Here is a 24,821-nt window from a genome sequence, read left to right on the forward strand (position 1 = left end):
CACAGAGATCAGTTCTGGCGCCAACCCTGTTCCAGGTTCATATTAATGATCTCTTATCTGTCATCCACAATCCCATCCATTCATATGCAGATGACTCAATACTTCACAGTTCATTCACACTCAAACACCAACTTACAAAGTCAAATGTCTCTAACTCTCAGCTCAATACAGCCATCTCCATAATCAAAACTTCACGGTATCTATGATCAGTGAATGGGGACAAAACAGCCTTGTCTCATTTAATCCTACTAAAACCAAATATGCGGTATACAACTTACTGATAGACAGATATTGCCAGATCGTAAATTACCTCCAATGCTACTAATATTCCCATCTCCAAAAGCACTGAAATTCTCCGTGTCTCACTTAACAATGCCTTCAGCTGGACCTCTCATGTCAGATCACTTGCTAAAATCGTCTTAAAGAAACTTGGATTATTGAAGAGTCCGTAACTTCTTCACTGACGAGCAGTTAGCTATAATTATAAGAGTCATGTGCGCCCTCAGCTTCACTATTGCTTCCCCGTGTGGAATGGATGTGGAGAGGTTGCATTAAAACAACTAGACAAAATTCAGAACCAAGCTGTTGGAATTATTAATAACCCTCCTGTTATAAATAAACTATCTCTCCTACAAGTAAGAGGGAATATTGCCTCCCTTGCATTACTTTACAGATATTTTTATGGCAAATGCTCAGACGAAGTTGCGTCCATTGTGCCACCTCTCCATGCTTTCCCTCATGCTACACGGGCATCTGGTAGTGCTCATGATTGGAATGTCACACAACCATATTGCAGAACTTCTGCCTATCAGAATTCTTTTATTCCCCGAACTGCATCTCCCTTGGAACTCATTTCCCAAGAGTCGTTTCCCCAAAAATTTCAACCTACAGGTGTTAGTCCAACTGTTAAGGACGCCAGTAATCTGGTGTTTGGATTATTTTTTTATTAATTTGTTTTTCCTTGCTCTGTTCTGTTATTTAAAAAAAATACATTTCCTTAAATAGCTGAAGCAACACTACCACACTCAAATACAGTGAACAAAAATCACGATTTCTCCACATTCAGCTTATTTCTTAGACCCCTGTAGCTCTAAAATGACAACACCAATTACCTTGGTTTTTTCACAGAGGAGTTTAGTTCTCTGCCGAGGTGGAAGGACAGTAGATATTGCCCAAACAAGGTCAAAGGTAATAGGTTGGGAGTAAGTTTACTTCTACAGTGTTGATCCAGTTTTAACCAAACATTGTAGAATGGTAGACGATCAGCAGAGGATGAGGTGGTTGAATTTTACGTAATATCGATTACATGCTAAGGTCACAGTGTAATGTTAAGCTTTTGGCTTTTAACTCAAAAGCCTTTATTCATTATAGATTAATCTTTATGAAATGATTTAGCGTCAGACAGAAATTAAATTATTCAGTTTTGAGCACAATAGATCAAAGGTCTAGGTCAGAGCCCCAAGTTAGACCAAACGTAATGGGGGCGGGTTTATCATAACACAAAGATGAAATATTCTAAGTCTGAGAACAATCAGTTAAAGATCAAGGTCACAGGGCCAGGGCAAAGGTTCGGTCATAGACCGACCACAAGGCGTGGGGGTTGTGCTTTCCCAATGATCCTTCTCGTTATTATCTCCAAAAGATTTTGTTAAGCTTAATGAAGGCTTTTCGAATGGGGGGGGGGGTGTTGTGCTGTCCCAATGCTCCTTTTCCTTATTATCTCTAAAAGATTTTGTTAAACTCAATGAAGGCTTTTCTAACTGGAGCACATTGGTCAGAGCCTTCATCAATCCCTTCACCACTACGATGCTCTTCTAAAGTTGAATAATATCTTACAGACTTACAAAAACCTTCAGAGCTTTCTTACATAGAGATTTTGAAAATCAATAATACAGGTACAAAACATTTTATGAAAAGTATGATGATATTGGACAGCAGTGCCCCAAAAATTATAGGAAAAAGGTCGGGGCAGTAAAACAACATGCAATCCCACCCCAACTTTTTTTTTTTAACTCCAGCATGTGCCAACGTCGTGTTGCATAAGTGCAACTGGAGAGTGTCACGACAATGGCATCGGTATTAATCAGTCATGCAGAGCACAAAACCATACAAGAAAAAGAAAAAAAAAAAACTAGGGATGGGATTGCATGTCCTTTAACTACCTCTGCCTTGTTCCAATAGTTATAGATGCACTGCCGTCCTACATCGTCACACAATTTATAAAATGTGTATTATACTTGTGTAAGTGGCGGTATAAACATTAATCAACTGTTGTACACGATCAAATAAATTTGGTAAAAATACTTTTAATGTAATATCTGTAATTTTAAAAAAAGACAATAACATACGCAAACCAATGCTAAGAGCTATGACTTCATGAAGCTTACAAGAGATGTTGTTGTGTCTTTCGGCAGTCGCAAGTTGTTCGTGGCAACGCAAGAAGACTTCACCAAGCAGCTCCTGGCGTACGCTGCACCGATGGACAAGATCCTGTTGGTATGTGTGTTCGTTAACATGGCGGCACTTGCCCTCATCTTATACACCATAGAGTGGTTGCGCATCCGCCTGCTGCCCATGGAGGAAGAGCCGCCCGTTAGTCTGAGTCTGGCCTCGTGGTATATGATGTCGGCGCTCCTGCAGCAAGGTATGCCACCTCCTCTATCCTACCCTTCATTAAGCACTTGTTGATTTTGGAAGCTACTCAGACGGAGGTGGACGTGAGGATGTTGAGTGCTTATGTGATTTATTGTATAGCTTCGTCGGTGGATAGTTATTAGATGATGTTCAGTAGAGGGTGAGCCTAAGCCCAGGTGATGAGGTGAGGAGGGTTTAGGGCACTGTTGTGCTGAGCGTCGATGGAAGGTGGTGAAATAGGCGAGGTTATTTCAAGGCAAAATGGTGATAGGCCTGCGAGCCTAAGTCTTTGAATCCATAATAGGTTTGCTTAAAATGGCGGCTATTTTAATTACTACGAGTTGTGCCTGTTCCAAGCGATTGGTCAACCACTTGGGTGAGTATATTTGAAATTGCTCACCATCGACTGCTAGAGTGCAGAGTAAGGAAAGACCGTATTAGGCTTTGAGCCATTTGACTTCCAAGACATCATAGAGCTTTCCTTGAGTCATCTGACTCCAGCTCCTTGTCTCCAAAAACTCGGGCTTGGCAAATACTTTAAATACCTCTTGGCTATTCATTATTTATTACATGGAAAAACAAAAAAAATCTAAACCCAACGGGGAAGGGCTCGTTACTCGATCAAATTATTCGTTATATTATTTTCTACAAAAACGCTAGACTCACCGGGCATAGCAGAAGATATCAGACGTTGTAGCTGTCGGGTCACCTTTTATAAGATTGTCAGGATTGTGTATCAGCTTGTTGATGGTGTCCATAGCCGTTTGGAAATTCTCAGTGTGGATGCAAGAAATCTTAACGGGTTCACGCCCGGATACAGTGTATTCAGCATTGCCTTTTACTCTTTCGATCTCACTGGTCAGTTTAGCATCCATAGCCTCGTATTTTGTTGTTGACAAACTGATTGAGCCCTTCGATTTTGGATAGGCATTGCTCACGAACCCTGTACAACTTTTGTGGTCTGCTGTTAATGAACTCCATCACTCTTTCGAATACTCCTTAAAATTTTTCATCGATTAAGGCATCTTCCCTGATAGACTTATTACATTTTTTTAACTCACCCCGTGGTGTGCAAAAAATGGCTCACAGTCCACAGGTTAACAGTAAGTTTGTTCATTTGCGTCAGGTCCTCATGCAGTTGCTGAACAGCATTCATAAGCTCAATCTGTAGTATGTGTGTCATTGTCCCATAATAGTAGCACCAGTCAAACAGGGCAGTACTCTCGAGGTGGATGGAAAGCTGGTGACAGGAAGAGCTGAAGCTCCCGTTTCACCAGCCCTCAGGACATGATCCTGACCATTTCCCATTGCTGAACATTTTCAGAGTTTTCATTTACACAGAGAGCAGACCAGCATATTCTCATAATACCCCTACCTTCAACTGTCTGCACCACACTACATCCACACTAGATATCACACCTTCTGTTTCCATACCCTTTAGCAATGGCCGCTGCATTATTACTACCAAAAGAGGTGGTATCTCGGATTGCCAGGACCAGCAGGGTAGGGCTGGCGGCACAGGGTCCTCCTGGTTGCCAACAAGCAGCTGTTCCGGCAGTGACTGTTGCAAATTCTTTTCATGCTCGTCAGTGGAGAAGTACAGGTGCAGCCTTATTCTTCACCAATACCCGTGGTCTCAGTACCAATCTGAACTCAGTTCATTTTTTCCTACAGTCCATATCCCCTCTGGGCCTGTTCCTCACAGAACCACAAATCTCTCCCTCCGCCGAAATATCCCCATTTTGTTTTCGTGGTTACAATCTCCTCACAAACTTCCATAAGAAGGGTGGCATCTGTTGTTATATCATATCTGAATATGCAGTTGACACCGTTTTAAACTTTTTCAACCAGTTTCGATTAGTCACTGTATAAACTGAATTATCTAAATATTACCAAGTATGTCTGTGTAGTCTATTGCTCCCCCAATGCTTCTTCAGAACCCAGTGTATTTGACTCCATATCCACACTGTTGAGTAACCTTAACCTTGCCCTTAGCACTGAAATTACCATTTTGGGTGATTTTAACGTATATAATGTAGAATGGTTATTGCATTCTGCCAGGATTGACACTACTGGTCTAGAGTGCGAGTTGTTTGCAGCATCGTTTAGTCTCACGCAGTTGGCAAAGCAACCAACCAGAATACCAGATCATCCTGACCACAATGCCCATCTCTCGGATCTATTCCGGACAAATAATGCAAATCAAAACAGGACAAAAGTACTGTCACCACTTGAGTCTTCTGCCGACAATCTCATCAAAGCCTCCTTAGTTAGCACCCCCCCCCCCAACCTCCCTGCTCTGAACCTGTCAGGGTGACCCGATGGCACTTTGACAGGGAAAACTGGGATGGATTTAGAAATTATCTTGGTGACATTCCATGGCAGTCTTTCTTCTCTAGTGATGTCAGTTCTACTCAGTCTCACATCAGTGACTTAATACTAGCTGGTATGGATTTATTCAAACCAAGTCAAGAGTTCACTAAAAGATCGAACTGTCCAAAATGGTTTGATAATTATTTTTTATTTTTTATGTGTCCGACTCTGGCCATAGACTTCACAGCCTGCCCCCAAGACCCAGTAGTCCTCCTACATACCATACACCTCTACATATCACCACATCGGCGCTAACACCCACCGCCCATTTTGAATACATGTTAGGGCTGTCTCATACAGGACTGGTGTATTGGTATTAGCGGGGGTGTTTTTACGTCATGTCGGCGGGTCTTCTGGTAGATCAGTGAAGTCTGCTTTTATTAAATTCAAATCCTTAAACTGTTCCCTGCCCCAGCGGGGGTTTGAACCTTGGTCCGGTAGGACTGCAGGCCACCTCTCTACCGACTGAGCCACCGCCTTCCCCGTTGCCAGAGCAACAACCCAAAAGTCATTAGCATTACTCCTACTTAAAATAAAAAATACCTGAATCACCCTCAGTTTAAAATGGCTAGAAACCATGCAAAAGCTGTAATAAATCTCACTAAATCAACCTTTCTTGAAAATGAAGCATCAAAACTACTTAACAGCCCTAGTAACAATGGAATATTCTGGTTATCTCTCAATTCTTTCAATATTAACTTTAATATGTCATCATCCATCCTCCCATTAAAACCTTCAGATGGCAGCATTACAAATGATCCACATGAGAAAGCAAATAACTTTGCTAGTACATTTGCCAGAAATTCTACCATACAGGAAGTCAGCAAGAATGTCCTAGTATTAGAACTTGATTCTCCCGAAATTGTTCCACTTAAAATACAGACATGTAAAATCCTTCCTAGACAATTTACCAACCAACTAAGCTCCAGGCCCACATGGAATTCCTCCAACTGAATTGAGAAAGTGCTCCCCAGAACTTGCCTCTGTTCTGGCTAAATTATTCGGACTATGCATATGTACTTCTGCATTCCGTAATTCATGGAAAAAAGCCAATGTCCACCCAATTCCAAAGAAAGGAAGTTCCTCTGACCCCTCTGATTACAGACCAATAGCTGTCACAGATTCTTTTGGTAAAATATTTGAAATTTTTATTAATATGCACATAAGTAAACATCTTGAATCCAGCAACTTAATTGGTGATAGACAATATGGTTTTTGTCACGAAAGATCCACCATTGACACTCAGTCTTCTGACTCATACCATCCATCAGTCAATTAACCAACACGGAGAAACTCATGCAGTAGCCCTTGATACGAGTATTTCTAAAGCTTTTGACAAAGTGTGGCATCGTTCCCTGTTGTTCAAACTCCCTTGCTATGAACTAACATCTTTTGTTCCTCTGCTTTCCTCACATCTCATTGACAGAAAAATAAGAGTAAAAGTAGATGATGTATATTCCAATTTCCACTCAGTTAACGCCGGCGTGCCATAAGGATCAGTTCTGGGGCCAACCCTGTTCCTTGTTCATATTACTGATCTCTTATGTCTCCCACAATCCCATCCATTCATAAGCAGATGACTCAACACTTCACAGTTCATTCACACTCAAACACCCATTTATAAAGTCTAATATCTCTAACTCTCAACTCAGTACAGCCATCTCCATAATCAAAACTTAACGGTATCTAAGATCAATGAATGGGGACAAAACAACCTTGTCTCATTTAATGCTGGTAAAACCAAATATCTACAGTTTTTAACAGACAGATATTGCCACACCACTATATTACCTTCAATGCCACTAATATTCCCATCTCTAAAAGTACTGAGATTCTCAGTGTCTCACTTAACAATGCTTTCAGCTGGAGCTCTCATGTCAGATCACTTGCTAAAACTGCCTCAAAGAAACTTGGGTTTTTGTACAGAGTCCGTAACTTCTTCACTGACGAGCAGTTAGCTATAATTTATAAGAGTCATGTGTGCTCTCAATCTGAATATTGCTCACCCTTGTGGAATGGATGTGGAGAGGTTGCACTAAAACAACTTAACAAAATTCAAAACCAAGTTGTTGGAATTATTAATAACACTGCTAGTATAAATAAACTACCTCCCCTACAAGTAACAAGGAATGTTGCCTCCCTTGCATAACTTTACAGATGTTTTTATGGCAACTGCGAAGTTGCGTCCATTGTGCCACCTCTCCATGCCTCCCTTCATGCTATACAGGCATTTGGTAGCGCTCATGACTGGAATGTCACACAGCCATATTGCGGAACTTCTGCCTGAATTCTTTTATTCCCTGAAGTGTATCTCTCTAACTTGCTTCCCCGTGAGTTGTTTCCCCCCAAACTTCAACTAACAATTGTTCAAGCTCAACTGTTACAGATATGTTATGAATGAAGGACGCCAGCAATCTGGTGTATGGATTATTTTTTTTAGTCATTTGTTTTTCCTTCCTCTGTTCGGTATTAAAAAATATGTTGCGAAGATCTAACCATCGACGTAAGTATTAGTAACTCCATCATTCGGTTCTAGGGAAGGAGCTAAGATACCCAACATCTTGTGGGTAATACTGAAGTTACCCGCATCATCGATAATCGTAAATCCCACTCCTCCAGGAGGATCTTGCTTCCCTCGTTGCTGCTGATAAACTCGGACACCAGGTCCGATACCGAAGATGTTAACGTTCATTTAAGTTTGGAAAAGAACCATCACAGAATGATGATAGTCAAATTTCTTCCCAGTAAGATCATAGGGAACGACTAAGCACAGATGATCGCAGATGACACAGTTTAATTTTTGGGTGCAGTGGACTGAGTAGAGAAGATTACACTTCATATAGCTTTCGAGTTCTAGGGAGGAGTAACTTCATAAGTCAAAGTAACAGCACAATGTCTTCGATGTTTTATACCAGCAGGTCCAACTTCTTCCAGGACCCTGTAATTTGGAGGCTCAGGTAGGGTGTTTTCCTTGAAGATCCCCAGAAAAGGACGAATGTTAAGCTTTTTCGTGAATGTTATCAAATCTTATTGACTTAGGGCTTTATACGAAATGCTTAACCAGTGTGTCATTTAAAAAGAAGGCTTTTGCCACTTTTATTGAGCTAAAGGTTTTAGAAGGCCTCTGCCACTTTTGTTGGAGGTAACGTTTTAAAAGGAGGCCCTTCCCTTTCTCCTCCATCACCCGATTATGTATTTACAGTTTATCAGCCGCCTTTTTATCATCAGTGGCTTTAGCAATGGCACTAACACCGCAGGCGAGGGAACCGAGGGCACACAGCTGCTGTTAATATAGCTGGTATAGAAACGAGAAAGCCATCGTGTTTATACCTGCGTAACCTGAATCCTACTCAGTTTTAGGGTAAAGGGAACTTTTTTCCTGATTTTATTAATTTGCGGCTTTGTCAGTAGCTGAGATATGTTTCCAGTCTTCTCCAGATCGATCCTAAGGGATACAGGTATCAGCTGATTTATGGCGTGATTCAGTTTTTTAGGATGACATGGTGACAGGTGTATATTGTGCTCCATCTGTTACGAAGGAAAAATTTTCTTCTTGTATTGTCATTGAATACTCCAAACCACAGAAGCTCGTCATTTATAGCCTGTAATTCATTGAATACATTCGAGTTTCCGGCCTGCATCACTAGAAATAATAGATCATGTCGGTCTAGAAGGGCATTGAAATCTGACGGGAGAATAATATTTACCCGTCCTCTCACAGGAGGGACTCGGGGACGGGTATTGTTTTCACACAGTTTGTCTGTCTGTTTGTTTCTCTGTCTGTCTGTCTGTTAACAACTTGATGCAAAAACTACAGGTATGATAAAATTACAGGAATGATGGGCGATGACATTTTGATCACCTGATTAAATTTTGGGCCAAATTGGGGCAAGGCGTAGGCTGTACCCCCCTTCTCCCTAATAAAACTTTTTTTTTCTTTTTCGCCATACCTCCTTTAAAATTCGTCCTATTGACATGAAATTAAAACCTAAAGGTGCATCTTTCAAATCTGCATCCTATATCATCCCTCATTACATCAGTGGGGTTCACCCTCAAGTTAGTGGTTCAGGCCTAAAATTCCAAATGGGCATAATACGTCAATTTCGAATGAGCATAAAGTCGTCAGTTTCTACCCGATTTACTCCAAACTTGAAATGTGACATCTTTGATTAGATATCCTGTTGTGTTTATACATCAGCACTCAAATGGCTGCCGGGGACGAGTTTGCAGTGTCTTGGCACTGTTTCTTGTCTACATTGATGTCAGGTAGTTACTTCAACGATTATGGTAGATATCGTACATCGGCTTTAGAATGTTTCGGTATTTGCTTCTTGTAGTTCCTTTGATGTTACCAGCTTCCCATATATATATATATATATATATATATATATATATATATATATATATATATATATATATATATATATATACACAGTATATAAATATATATACAGTATATATATGTACCCCCTCTACAATATGTCTACCCCCGATGTATATATGCCCCCCCCCCCAATGCATACATGCCCCACTAAACTTGCTGACCTAGCACGCTGGGGACGAGACTGGAGCGATATGTTGGATGAGTCTTAGAAGATGGGGAACTTCTCACTGGTCTTAAGTCGAGACGGGAAGAGACGTGCGATGAGTCACCGGCAGGGAGTGGCGGTCCTAGAAGGCTCGCGTAATTCAGACCACATGTGAAGACAGGGTGTGGCGGCGTCTGGGCCGGTGGTGGGGGGGTGAGGGCAGATGTTGGTAAATGCAGGTGTAGAGCTGTTGAGTTGCAAATGCAGAGAATGGTGGTGGACAGACAGTGATAAGTGGCACCGTGGGGGCATGATTTATGATGAGTTCGGGACAGGTGCCGGGAACAGGTGAAACAGGTGCGTAGGTCGGCAACGGTGATACATGCGGTCAGGAACAAGGTGTGTGGGTGGGGTTGTTTGAGAGGTGAGCACTGGTGAGAGAAATTGTACACCCGGAAGCACAGCCGGTTATTACACCACGAGAGGCACTGAGGAGGGGTGAGGCTGTGAGATGCGAGACGTCGTGTATCTGTTGGTGTCACTAAATATTTTAGGAGGCGGTCAGAATCTGATGGTCCGAAACACCGCTGCTACCAAATATAACTTACAATACTTTGGTGATAGAAACTCCGTGTACAAACAGCTAGATAAGGAGTTTATTACGAGCTCACAACAATATAGTCTGCCCTTCTTGAGTGTCTGCCCTCAACTGATGCAGTAACGCCGTCTTCCCAGGCAATCCCTGGGAAAGCGTGCTATGTCAGCAAGTTTAGTGGGGGCATGTATGCCTTGTATGCATGGGGGAGGGGGCATATATACATCAGGGGTAGACATATTGTAGGGGGGGTATATATATATATATATATATATATATATATATATATATATATATATATATATATATATATATATATATATATAACCAGCTTCCCTTATATATGTATCTATATAACCAGCTTCCCATATATATATATATATATATATATCATCATCATCAGCCATTACAAGTCCACTGCTGAACAAAGGCCTCCCCCAACCTTCTCCACGAATTCCTTGACTGAGCCAATCTTTGCCATGTTTTCCCTGCAAATTTCTCTATATCATCTCTCCACCTCCTGTCTGGCCTTTTTCTGCTACGCTTACCATCTCTTGGTGTCCAGTCAGTCAACCTCTTGCTCCATCGATTATCCCTTGTTCTTGCTACATAGCCTGCCCACCTTCATTTCTGCTCTTTAATAAATTCTGTAATATCTTTGACTTGGTTGTCTCACCCAAGTTGATCTTTTCCTGTCTCTTCAAGATATTCCCAACATTGACCTTTCCATTGCTTCCTGAGAACGAATTAATTTATTTTCCATCGATTTTGTCAGTTTCCAAGTCTCACAACCATACGTCATAGCTGGAATTATACATTCATTATATACTTTTCGTTTCATACAAACTGGCAAGCTATTTTTCATAATGTCTCTATGTTTACCAAAGCTTTCCATCCAATTGTAATGCGTCTTTTAATTTCGCTGTCATTATCTTTCGTTAATTTTAGTATTTGTCCCAGGTAATTGTACTCCTCAACTTCTTCAAGAATTTCTCCACTTATTCTTATGACGCTCTTTGGTGTTTGAGGATTAAACATTAGTTTTACTCCGGTTCATGTTTAGCCCTACTTTGAGACTTTATCTGTTCAGGTCATTTAACATTTCTTGCAGTGTCTCTGCTTTTTCTGAGATTAGGACAATATCATCTGCAAATCTTAAATGGTTTAGCTTTTCTCCATCTATGTTTACTCCTTTGTTTTCCCAGTCTAGCTTTCTGAAAATACTTTCTAGGCATTCTGTAAATAACTTTGGTGATATTGTATCTCCCTGATGCACGACCTTCTCAATCTTAATTTTCTCTGAGTCCTTACGTAATTTAACTGTAGTAGTTCCCTCTTTATATATGTTTTCGAGCAGTTTTACAATGTTCACTTTCACTCCTTGTTCTCGCAATGAATTTATAATTGCTATGTGTTCCACTGACTCGAAAGCCTTTTCGTAATCAACAAAACCTAAGCACAGTGGTTTATTATATTCTGTAATTTTCTCAGTTAGCTGATTCATTGTGTGCAGATGATCAGTAGTCGAGTACCCGCTTCGGAATCCTGCCTGTTCACGAGGTTTGTTTTCCTCCAAATTTGTAGCCATTCTGTTTGTAAGGACTTTAGTGAAAAGTTTGTAAATGACTGATAGCAAGCTAATGGGTCTATAGTTACTAAGGTCTTTTAAGTCGCCTTTTTTATAAAGTAGAATAACAATTGCATTACACCATGTTTTGGGAATTTTCTTCTGTTTTATACATTGGGTAAATAAGTGAGCAAGCCTATTTTGTACTTCTGCTCCTGCATCCAACAGTAAATCTGTTACTATTCCATCTTCTCCCGGAGCCTTCCCTCTTTTCATATTTTTAAGAGAAATATTTACTTCGTCTGGTGTTACCTCAGGTATTTCACTTGTGTCAACAGAAAAGTTAGCTATTGGTACTACTGTCTTTGATGTATACAGTTCTTTGTAAAATTCTTCAACTCTCTTCAGTATCATATCTCTGCATTTAATGGCTTCACCGTTTTTGTCTTTTAGTGATGTAATTTGTTGCTTTCCAAGTGCCATTTTATTTCGGACCTGTTTCAGACGTTTTCCTTTTTTGATGGTTTCTTTGATTTGATCCATGTTTCTCTTTCTTTTTTCTTCTCTTTGTATTTTGTTGATAAGCTTGTTTAATTCCGCTCGTTCTATTTCATCTTTCTTTGTTTTTACTTTCATTACCTTTCATTTTTTCATAAGCTCAAGTGTATTCTCTTAATACTTCCCGGCTTTGGTTGTATTAGGTTTTCCTACTACCTCCGCTGATTCTTTTAGCACTTTTGTTAGTCTGTCATTCAACTCATCAATGTCACATTCAGCATTACTGAGAGCCTGAAATCTGTCCCTTATTTCCAACTGAAAAGCTGCCTTATTTTCGCTGACTTTTATTGGGCATATCTTTTTGTCTTTAATCATCTTCTTTCTTTAACTTTTGAAATTGAATCTTGCTGTGCAACCCACCATTCTATGGACACTTCCAATATTTATTTTGTTGACAACTGTGACATTTGTGATTGTGTTATTCTTATTTGCTATAATGAAGTCGATTTCATTCTTTGTTTCTCCATTTGGGCTTCTCCAGGTCCACTTTCTCCCTGTTCCTTGTGAAAGAATGTGTTCATTATTCTCATGTTAAACATTTCTGCAAAGTTTACCAACATTTCTCCTCTTTCGTTCCTTTCTCCCACTCCATATTTTCCCATACATGCTTCTCCATTTTTTTGATTTTCCAGCTTTTGCACCGAAGTCTCCCATGAGTATAGCATACAGTAGGTGGTCTTTTCTTCTTCCATAATCTGGGAGATGCCATCATAGAATGCTTCAATTTCTTCATCTGAGCTCTAAGAAGTTGGTGCATATGCTTGTATCACTTTCAGGGTATATTTTTTGCACAGTCTAATTACAACCACTGCTGCTCTGTCAGATGCACTGCTTCTCCTATATATATATATATATATATATATATATATATATATATATATATATAAACCAGCTTCTCATATCTATCTATCTATCTATCTATCTATCTATATATATATATATATATATATATATATATATATATATATATATATATATATATATTGCCAGTTAGGTAGCCGAGATTTTTTTCGACGTTTCCAGTTGTTTACGGTAGCTAGTTTCGGTACGAGTCAGAGTTGCCAGTTTGCCTGTTGCTTGTGAGTGTAGTTATTTCGTAAGTAATGCATTAATTTTTGTACTCTTTTTCTGTATAATGTTTTATTTAAGTGATTGCTTGTTAAATGATGTAATTCAAGTTCGTATAGTAAATGATTTAGAGTATCATGTAATGTGAGACAACTCTAGCACGTTTTCATATCTCCGAGTTGGCAACTGTTGTTCTCGTACAACGTAGACGTCTCTCGAATAAAGCAAGCTTATATAAGATGGGGTAGAGATTATTACAAGTTTAGTCGGGTTTCAGGACAGTATGAGGGATGTGCAGTCGGTTCTCAGTGTTAGTGCAGTGCTGTTAGGAAGTTTGTGAAGAGCTGCTGGCAGGCATTAAGTGTAATTACTGTCAGTGAAGATTACTTTCGGTACTTGTGTAATAAGTGAGGTGTTGGCAAGCATTAAGTGTACTAACAGTAAAGTGCCGTAAATGTAATAACAGTTAGTAAAGTGTGTATAGCTCCAGTGCTTGTGAAAATGGTGAAGAGAAGTTGGAAATCAGTAAATGGAATTATTTGGAAAATAAAGACAGTGAACTTTAAGGAGCAAGTGTTTATTTGTGCCTCAGCTGATCTTCTGTATTGCACACCTTAAGGCTGACCATAGTAAGAACAACTCCGTGGGCAACGTCCTTCCTACCCTTAACTACTGCTGTTGGAGCCTGTGAGTGTGTGGGGTGAGGACGTAACACTACATAATTTATATATATATATATATATATATATATATATATAATACTTGTATAATTTTATAGTTCTCATCTGTTGCCAGTCCAGGTTCTTTAGTCTCGAGTTTCCAGAATCCTTCCGTGCCATGGTAAGTCGTGCCATCAATAATGACTTCGTTTTCTTCAGTATCTGTGTCACCTCCACCCACTATAAACCCTAAACCATTCTTACAAGGTTTTATACGAAGTGCCTGATTATAATCCTTCAAATGTGCTCCCATTATTTTCAAATACTGTTGTGCTTTTTCTCCCAACGATAACTTTTTTTTTATTAGCTGAGGTGAAGAAATGAGTTGAGGCACTGTTGGGAACTGAGTTAGAATGGCATGGAGTTAGGATTGTGATGCTTGAATGGTAGGAAGATTAGGCTGAGGTTGTGTCGTTTGAATGGATGGGACAATTTTTTTCAGTCGACTCATTGGTTTTCTTTGTACATATCTTGATCACCTTATTTCATATTCTGAAACTGCTTTTAAATGTTTTTTTTTTTTTTAATATCAACATTTGCCATATATCTATAGAAGAAAATAGACCACCAATCCTGATTACCGCAACAACCACCTCCTCGAACTGCACGATCACCAATCATGATTGCTGCAACCTTCAATTCTCACAGTGTAGCCAACAGTTCTCTAGCCATGTTTCGGGATGTTATACTTCATTATTTCCTTTTCATAACCCTCCCAATAATTTCATCCTCTGCATCGCTCAATATGTGTGTTAGTGGGTTTGTCTACAAGTCCTATGTTATGACATAAACTTGAAGCGGAAAAGTTGCGAAGATCAATCAACCAATCATTTCCTGTGGCACCCCACGGGATGCATAGGGCCTCAATGAACTCTCTCCACCAATATTTGTCTTTTGCCATCTTCAGGTCCCACCGACACCCCTCTCCTGCTTCTCTTTTCATTAACCTCTATCAAGTTTCCCTCGGCCTACCTCTGCGTCTTCTTCCTCTAGCAGTCCACTCTGGCACATCCTGTATTAAATTGCCTTCTTTTCTATATATGTGCCCCAGTGAGACACTCACATATTCATCAACTGGTTCCACTCTCGTAATATCCCTTACTCTTTCATTTGTAACTTGCCACTTTACCCCGAGAATCCTTCTCAGTATTTTATTATCAAATCCTAATACTTTCTGATCTGTTGCAATTGTACTGTACCATGACATGCCCATAAATTAAAATTGGTTTGAACATGGACTTGTAAATTTTTACGTTAATATGAACCGAAAGCATAATATTATTCCAAACAGATTTCAACATTCCAACACCTCGCCAAGCCTGTCTAATCCACTCCTCAATTTCATTGTTTAAGGATCCATTAGATGATACGATGGTTCCCAGATATTAAAAGTTTTCTACATTCTTCACCACATTATTCCCAATTACACAATCGATTTGGTTTTCCACGTTCATATTAATAATTTCAGTCTTTCCACAATTTATTACCAATCCCACTTTTCCTCCTTTCTCCACCAAACAATCAAGCACCCTCTGCATCTCGTAAATACTTCCGCAAATCAGTACAATATCATCAACATAGGCAAAATCCATCAGCCTCTTATTTTATTTCCAGTTAATCCCTGCACCTGTTCTCCTTACAACCTTTCTCATAACATAATCCATAACCAAAACTAACAGCAATGGAGAAAGAACTCATTCTTGAATCACTCCTGACCTAACTTGAATGGATCACTCAAAGAACCACCCACCATTACCTTACAGAAAGTACCTTCATGCATGCTTCTAATAATATTTACAAACTTTTCTGGTATACCATAGAATCTCATAATTTTCATCAAAGCTCCACGTGAAACACTATCAAACGCCTTTTCAAAATCCACAAAACACATACTAAGTGGCATTTTCATCTCATTAGCTTGTTGCATTAGATGCCTTACAATAAAAATCTGATCATTGCAACCTCGACCCTTTCTAAATCTCGCTTGTTCTTCTCTTAAAATTTTATCAATTACTGGCTTTATTCTGTTCCACAAGATTTTGGAAAAGACTTTTGCAACTACAGGTGTCAAAGTTATCCCCCTCCAATTGCCACATACAGTTAAATCTGCCTTTTTTGGTATTTTTATAATCACTTAATTTTTCCACACTTCTGGAATTTCACCATTATCCCAAGCCACATTAAAAAGTTTCTAAAGCACATTCATCAACTCATCATTTTCCACCTTAAACATTTCAGGAAATATTGCATCCTCTCCTGGGGCCTTAAAATTGTTTAATTCCTTTATAGAATTTACTACCTTTTCCAAGGTTATATCTTCTGTTTCTATCTGCAAATCTCTATTGGCTGAACAAAAGTGTCCTTTTCAGCTGGGACTGGTTTATTTAGAACAGATTCAAAATGCACTTTCCACCTTCTTTCTGTATCCAAATCTTTAGTCATCAAATTATCATTTCTATCTCGTACAGGTACAGTATTTCCGTTCTTCTCCTTTACGGCCTGATACGCTGCCCTTGTGCTCTGATTGTCATTTTTACTTAATTTCTGTCTCTGTTGCCTTTTCATCATATAGCCTCCTTTTATCACCTCTAACGAGTCTTTATACTTCAAAATGTAAACTCCAATATTTTGCTGTACCTACTTCAACTACCTGGCCATCAACATGTTGTTCTTCACTTTTTAACTTCACCTTCTTCCTTTTCTGACTTGCATTCCATGTTTCATCGAACAGTTTTTCCTTCTCGCTTTTCACTTTTTCTTGATAGTAACCTTAGCACTCTCATGCAAAACCTCTTGTACCTCTCTCCACATTTGATTAATATCATTGTCTTCAGATTCCATTAAAGTCTGCAGGACTAGAAACCTGTTCCTACATTCGCACCTAAACTTTTCATTCATGTTCTCATCATTTCTCAGCTCATCCAAATCATATTTATCACCTTCTGTACACTTACCATTAACGTTTGTCTTAAGTTTTATTTTAATCTTTGACACAACTACACCAGAGAATGTAAGTAGCATATGTGCTTTTAGTACTGCAGGATGACCACATACTTTAGTAAAGCAAATTTGGAAAAGAAAAGGGATAAAGGTAGAAAGTAGGATGATGATTTCTACCACGAACTGGTTGAAATGGAGACTCACAACAAACTGGTGGAACGAGTACACAGACTGGAGATGGATTTCCAGAATGAGATTGATGAAATTAAGAATCAGATGCACTTGCAAAAGGAAGAAATAGAAAAAATAGGAAAGGAAGTCAAGAAGAAAGACACAACCATAGATGAATTGAAAGTAGAAGTGGGTACACTTAAGAGGAAAATTAGTGAAATGGCAAGTACAGTAGTCAACCACGAAAGTATTATGGAAGAGGTCAAAAATGATAGACAATTAGGCAAGTAAGCAGTCTGATAGACCAGAGCAGTGATACTGAGGAGAAGATAACACAGGTGAATGAAGCTGTGCAAAGCCACAAAAATGATGTGGAAACCACATATGCTGAAATGGTGAAAGTAGAGAAAGACTTAGAAACAAGGGTGAAAGAAAAAAGCATTAAAAAGGAAGTGAAAAGAATAATCCAAAACAATCCTAAATTAGTAAGAGATTCGGCTGATATTAACAAATCTATAGTAATCACTGGTATTGAAGAGGAAGAAGTAAAAAACAAATGAGAATATTGCAAGAAGTATCAGAGTAAATCTGTGGTAAAGACATAGAGGAACACAAAAGGTTAGGGAAATACGAGAGAAGCAAGTCTAGGCCCCTAAATGTAACCTTCCAGAGTGTAAACACCGTGGAGAAGATAATAAAAAATGCAAAGAATCTTATGGAAAAAGAGTTCAAAAATGTATGGATAAAAAGATGCCTAACACAAGAGGAACTGGAATTACTGAAAGAGAAGAGGAAGGAAGCAAAAACAAAAAATGAGGGAAGATTAGAGGAGGAGTGGAATACATTCTTTTTTACAAAGTATTTGGATTGCAGGTACGAAAGTGGTACATAAACAGGAGGGAATAAAAAGGAGGAAGGTAGTAGAACCAAGTCATGACAAGTATATAAACAAAATGATTAAGTTGATGTACTCAAATGTGGATGGAATGGTATCTAAATTATTAGAGATGAATGATTATATCACAGAAAATGAACCACATATAATATGCCTAACTGAAACAAAATTAACACGAAGGATATCAAATGACATCCTAAACTCAGAGGAATATAATATATAGAGAAGAGATAAGAACTTTAAAAAGGGAGGAAGAATTATAATATTAACTAAGAAAAATCTAAAAGTCAAAGAAATAGAACTAGATATATCCTCACAAGCAGAACTGATTGCAGTAGAGATCAATACATCGGAAGGGAAAGTAATTGTAGCGAATTTGTACATGCCACCTGGATCAAACACATGGGAAAGAGACGAGTATGAGGACCTGGCAGAGAGCACAATTCAGAGTTTAAGAGTATTACTACATAGAATGGAAAAGAAATCGGGAAGCATTACACTAACTGGAGATTTTAATACGAATATAAATTGGAATACTCTAGATATATTAAGGCAAGAAAGATATTGGGACCAAGAGCTCCTGGATCTTGTGCAAGAGCTTTTCCTAACGCAACATGTAAGGGAAAGCACCAGAAAAAGAGGACTCGATGTTCCCTCAATGCTAGATCTCATATTTACTAGGCAAGAAAACGATATTGACAATTTAATATATCACCTCCATTCGGCAAAAGCTACCATGCAGTACTAAATTGCACCTTCAGGATTCGATATGACATAGTTAACAGCAATGAAAGTTACAAAAAGATCCTAAACTATAAAAAGGGAAAGTATCATGACCTAAAGAAGTACTTCTTAGAAACTGATTGGGAAAAGGAGCTTAGAGGACTAATATTTAAAGGCTTTATATAAAAAAATTTGTGAACTTTATGAAATAGGAGTCCAGAAGTAGGCTACATCCCACAGCACAAAGAAACAGAAAAGAAAATAAAGAAATGGTTCAATACAGAATGTAAAAAATCAAAAGAAAAAAGAGATTTGCTGTGGAACAGATACAGAAGACACAACAGTGAAAGGGCATATAACATTTATAAACAGGCAAGAAACGATTATACAAGAATAAGGAGGGAAGCCCAAAAATAGTTTGAGGAGGATATCATAAATAAAAGTAGTGATCAACCGAAGCTATTTTACAGCTACAGTAAAGGCAAAACCAAAGTAAAAGATAAAATACAATCCATTACGGACGAGGGAATCACCTATACACAAGGGAAGGATATTTGTGAAGCACTAAACAAGAAGTTCCAATCAGTTTATACAGAGGAAAAAAAAAATTGAGAGGGATTATGTGGAAAATGCATGCCCACACATACTACCAGATATACAAATATCAGAAAAAGTAATACAGGAGGAGCTGAGTAGATTAGACAAAGGAAAAGCAAATGGTCCTGATGAAATTTCATGTTGGGTGCTACGTGAATGTGCAAAGGAGTTAAGTAAACCATTATTTTTAATTTTCAAGAAATCCTTGAGACAAGGTAAACTACCTGATACTTGTAAGAAAGCAAACATTGTTCCCTTATGCAAGAAAGGGAATAGACAAAATCCACTCAGCTACCGACCAGTATCACTAACCAGTGTTGTAAGCAAGGTATTAGAAAAGCTTATAAGAAAAGCTTGGGTAAATCATCTAGAACACAATATGATAAGAGAATGACAGTTTGGTTTCAGAAAAGGAAACTCATGTGTTACTAATCTGTTGAGCTACTATGACAGAGTAACAGACACATTACAGGAAAGAGAAGGATGGGTGGGCAGTATCTATTTAGATTTTGAGAAAGCATTTGACAGTACCACACCAAAGACTTTTAAGGAAAGTGTACCATCAAGGAGGAATTCGAGGCAACCTGTATTGTTGGATGCAAGATTTTCTCTTAAAAAGAGAAATGAGAACAGTACTAAGGGGAAATTACTTATCATGGAAAGCAGTGACTAGTGGAGTACCATAGGGCTCAGTGCTGGCACCAATCATGTTTATAGTGTATATAAATGATATAGACAGTAACACTGGAAATGAAAGCTATCTAAATATGTTTGCAGATGATGCAAAAATACAAAGGAGAATTACTAACACAGACTCTTGTAAAGAGCTACAAGAGGAATTAAGTAAACTTCATGAAAGGAGTAATACATGGCAGATGGAATTCAATGTGGACAAGTGTCATGTAATCAAGGTTGGTAAAAGTGGGACCAGTTTGGGATTATAAATTAGGAAATAAAACCCTACACACATCAGAAAGAGAGAAGGACCTAGCTGTGAATATCAATAACAGACTTTCTCTGGCTGACCACATCAGTGAGAAGGTACGGAACATGTATACACTGCTTTTAAATATGAGAATAGTGTTCACATACATAAATGAAGACATGCTAAGAAAGATAATAACATCATTCATGAGACCAATCCTGAAGTATGCATCGGTCGTCTGGAGTCCTGATTTCAAAAAACACATGGACAAGATTGAAAAAGTTCAAAGGGCCGCTACAAGATGGGTACCAAGCTTAAGGGATCTAAGCTACGAAGAAAGACTAAATAAACTGAATCTACCAACACTATAGGAGGGAAGGAAAAGAGGTGACATGATTATGATATATAAATGCATATCAGGGAAGGAGAAAATAGACATAAATGATTACTTAACCTTTGGGGAAGCATCAGCAAGAGGACACTGCAAAAAACTGCATAAGAAGACAGGTGATAAAGACGTAAGGAAATTTAGTTTCCCAAATAGAGCAATTGATCAGTGGAATGCACTTCCGAATGAAATAGTGTGTGCCAAAACAATTCACAGATTTATGGATAAATACGATAAATATGGTTTAAGACACGGGACAGTACGAGCTTGACTTATTCCTGTAAAGATACAATTAGGTAAGAACAATTAGATAAGAACAACAGGTTGATGATCACTATCTTTATCTGCCCCCCTCCTTACGCAAACATCTTGCAAATAACTTCTATGCCTTCTGCTAATTGCAGTGTGGTCAATCTGTTTACAATATTTACCGCATGGTGAAATCCAAGTAGTTTTATGTATTTTTCTATGCTCAAAGATAGTTCCACCAATCGTAAGGTCATTCGCTAAGCAAAAGCTTCCAAATCGGACACCATTTTCGTTTCTTTTATCAACACCCTCCTTGCCCATACAATCTTCAAAGCCATCTCTACTACTACCAACAATCGCATTAAAATCACCAATGCACACTAACACATCATGACTTGCCACTCTATTCACTACATCCTGCAGCTTCTCATAAAAGTCATCCTTCATTTCATCAGCAGCCTCATTTGTCGGAGAGTACCTACCATCATACTGATATTACCATGGTCAGATTTTAATAGAGTATAAAGCAAGCACTCATTAATTGGCTCAAACTCACATAGTGCCTTTCGAGCATATCTACTCAACATTAAGCTTACTCCTTGGTAATGATTTCCATCATTCCTGCCACAAACCAACAGAGTAATACCATCTTCCAAATTCATTTTATCAGCTCCAAGCAACTTCGTTTCTGTAAGAGCACAAATATATATATTGTATTCCTTGAATACAATATATATACAATATATATATGAAGAGGTGAAACAGGCTGTGGCACAAAAGAAGAAAGCATACAATGAATGGATGAGAAATAGGGGCGTGGAAGAAGTTGAGAGGCGGAAGAGAGAGTTATATGTGGAAAGGAAGAGAGAGGTGAAAGGATTAGTAAGAGAGAGTAAGAAGAGAGTGGATGAGGAATTTGGAAGGAATTTGAGTGTAAAGTGGAGAGACTGTAAGAAAATGTTCTGGAGAGAAGTGAAAAGAGTAAGACAGGGTGGAAGTGAAGTTAGCAGGGGAGTGAAAGATAAAAATGGTAGATTACTAGTGGAGAAGGGAGAAAAAGTGAGCAGATGGAGAGAACACTTAGGAATTGCTGAACATAGAGGATGGAAGTAATACGAGTATAAGTGGCTGGGGAATGGCTGGGAGAAGGAGGGAGGTGAGAAGACGGGAAGAAATCAGTAGGATAGAAGTTGTGGACGCAATGAAGAAAGTTAAATCGGGGAAAGCCCCAGGAATTGATGGAGTGTGTGGTGAAATGATGAAGCATGGGGGAGAGATAGTAGTAAAATGGATGTGGAAGATGTGCAGATTGGCCTGGGAGGAAGGTAGAGTCCCGGAGGATTGGAAGTCAGGTATAATTATTCCCTTGTGCAAAGGAAAAGGGGAAAAAGAAGTGTGTGGTAATCATAGGGGCATTTGTCTTCTTAGTATAATAGGAAAAGTGTATGGTAGGATACTTATAGACAGAGTTAGAGAAAGAACAGAGAAATTAGTTGGAGAAGAACAGGGAGGCTTTAGGAAGGGAAGAGGTTGTGTAGATCAGATATTCATTCTTAGATATTTAGTGGAAAAGTTTCTAGAGAAGGGAAAGAAGTTGTATGCGGCTTTCATGGATTTGGAGAAAGCATATGACAGGGTGGATAGACAAGGATTGTGGAAAGTGTTAAGAATATATGGAGTAGATGGGAAGTTGTTGAATGCTGTGAAGAGTATGTACGATGGTGCGAAGGCTGCAGTGCGTGTGGATGGTGAACTAAGTGAATTTTTCTCTTTGAAAGTTGGTTTGAAACGGGGATGTGTCATGTCTCCATGGTTGTTCAATCTGTACATGGATGGGGTAATAAAAGAGGTACAAGGTAGGGTAGTGGATGTTGGAGTGGCCCTGGTGAGAGAGGATAGTGTTTGGAAACTCCCTGTACTGTTGTTTGCAGATGATACTGTGTTGTTGAGTGAAGACGAAGGGGAGCAGCAAGGCTTGGTGGATGAGTTTGGGAGAGTGTGTAAGAAACGGAACCTAAAGGTGAATGTAGGGAAGAGTAAAGTGATGGTCTTTGAGAGAGGTGAAGTTAGTGAATGTACAGCGAGGTTGGATGGTGAGGAATTGGAAAATGTGAGTACGTTTAAGTATTTGGGTAGTGTGATGAGTAAGGATGGAGGTTTGGAGGGTGAAGTGCTTGAAAGGGTACAGCAGGGAAGAAAGGTTGCTGGTTCTTTGAAAGCAGTGATAAGAAACAGGAAAGTGAGCATGGAAGTGAAAAAGTTACTACATGACAGTATTGTGATACCAACTCTAACGTACGGAAGTGAAGCTTGGACATTGTTGGAAGGACACAAGTCAAGAGTGAGAGCAGTGGAAATGAGTTATTTAAGAGGAGCCTGTGGAGTCATGTGGAGAGACAGGCTGACGAATGAAGATATAAAGGAGCGTTGTGGTGTTGAGGTGGATGTGATAGGAAGCGTTATGAGGAACACACTGAGGTGGTTTGGCCATGTGGAGAGGATGGAGGGTGAAAGACTGACGAAGAGAGTGTATGTGAGTGAGGTGGAGGGGGGAAGAGGGAGGGGGAGGCCGAGGATGAGATGGAGGGATGGGGTGGAGAGGTATATGAGAGAGGGGGGTGTGAGTTGGGAGCAGGGGAGTGAAATGGCGGGGGACAGGGCGACTTGGAGGCGATTTGTTTGTGGCCATCCCAAACGGGATTGAGGCGTCTGGCAATAGATAGATAGATAGATAGTATTCCTTGACCACTGAAATAAGTTCTTCCATTTCGCCAACCTGATTGAGAGTTTGAACATTCCAATTTCCTATTCTTAAGGTTCATATTGGATGTATAAACTTATTCTTACACCGTGGGATTCTTAGCACCCCATGCCCACTTTAGGGCTGCATGGAACTGAGGGCCATTGCTTCATAACCAGAGTTCATCAAGGTTTCTTAGGCAAAGAAATATTTTACCCTGGAGCCTATGCCAGTGGCTTGAAAGAACAAGACAGTGGAGAGAGGAAATTAACTAAAAGAAAAGAAACTGCAGAGGGTTAGGACAGCCAAATAATAAGGGAAAGAGAGACAGCAAAAAGAATGTAGACAAAAGTGTTCCTTTTAGTCACCTCTTATGACAAGCAGGGAATACTGGGGAAGTATTCTATCCCCCCTTCCCAATTGGGGAAATAGCGTTTCTTAAAACCATTGTATTTTCTAATGATTATAACTTTGTCTGCAATCTTAAACTTTGACTTAGCTGCATTCTCCAATGGAGAAATGGTTTCTTACATACACCTGGTCTTGATTGATTTTGATCCTTCGGGTGACATCATCCCAATACTCCTGTGAATGCTGGAATGGACTGGTTGATGGTCGATTTTTTTTTTTTTTTTAAGTAAACAATTTATTTGGATGATGAATGTGCTGAATTACCCTATTATATAGTTAATTTGACAAACCAAAGTAAGCATTTGGAGATATAAGCCTTCAAAGTTGCACAAAAAGAGGCTGATGCCAGCACGAGCTTCCAGTGGCTATGATGTCACAGGATGCCAAGGCCAGAGACAAAACAAGACTGTGATCCCCAGCTAAGTTGTGTGTGTGTGGTTGTGCTGATTAGCCAAGCACTGCTTCGTCATGGCCATGTCAGGAAATAACCACCATTGTTGCTTTGTGCCACTGTTCCAGAACACAACTAGAATTACACCAGAAAAAGAAAAAAATTATCACTGTTCCAAGAGATGAAAACCAGGAAGCTGTAGCCCATCACAACTGGCAACTCCAACTGTTGTGCTGCAGTGCGAGGAAATATAGAATTGGGAGAAAACATAATTTTTATCATCATTTAGGTTCATGCACACCTAATTATCTGAAATCCGGTCAAAAATTTGTGCTTATATGTATATTA

General features: G+C 39.2%; 1 protein-coding gene across 1 annotated transcript in view; it reads left to right on the forward strand.

Moving 5' to 3' along the window:
* Positions 1–24,821, forward strand: part of LOC145417820 (glutamate receptor-like) — a 276,977-nt gene that overhangs the window by 152,303 nt on the left and 99,853 nt on the right. The window contains exon 4 of the mRNA XM_080286443.1: positions 2,415–2,644. Within this exon, the coding sequence (XP_080142569.1) occupies positions 2,415–2,644 (230 nt within the window). The remainder of the gene's footprint in view (positions 1–2,414; positions 2,645–24,821) is intronic.

This window comes from Coenobita brevimanus, chromosome 111 (genome assembly GCF_032717465.1).
Source record: "Coenobita brevimanus isolate Jiangsu-jjx chromosome 111, ASM3271746v2, whole genome shotgun sequence".
Classification (NCBI taxonomy): Eukaryota; Metazoa; Arthropoda; class Malacostraca; order Decapoda; family Coenobitidae; genus Coenobita; species Coenobita brevimanus.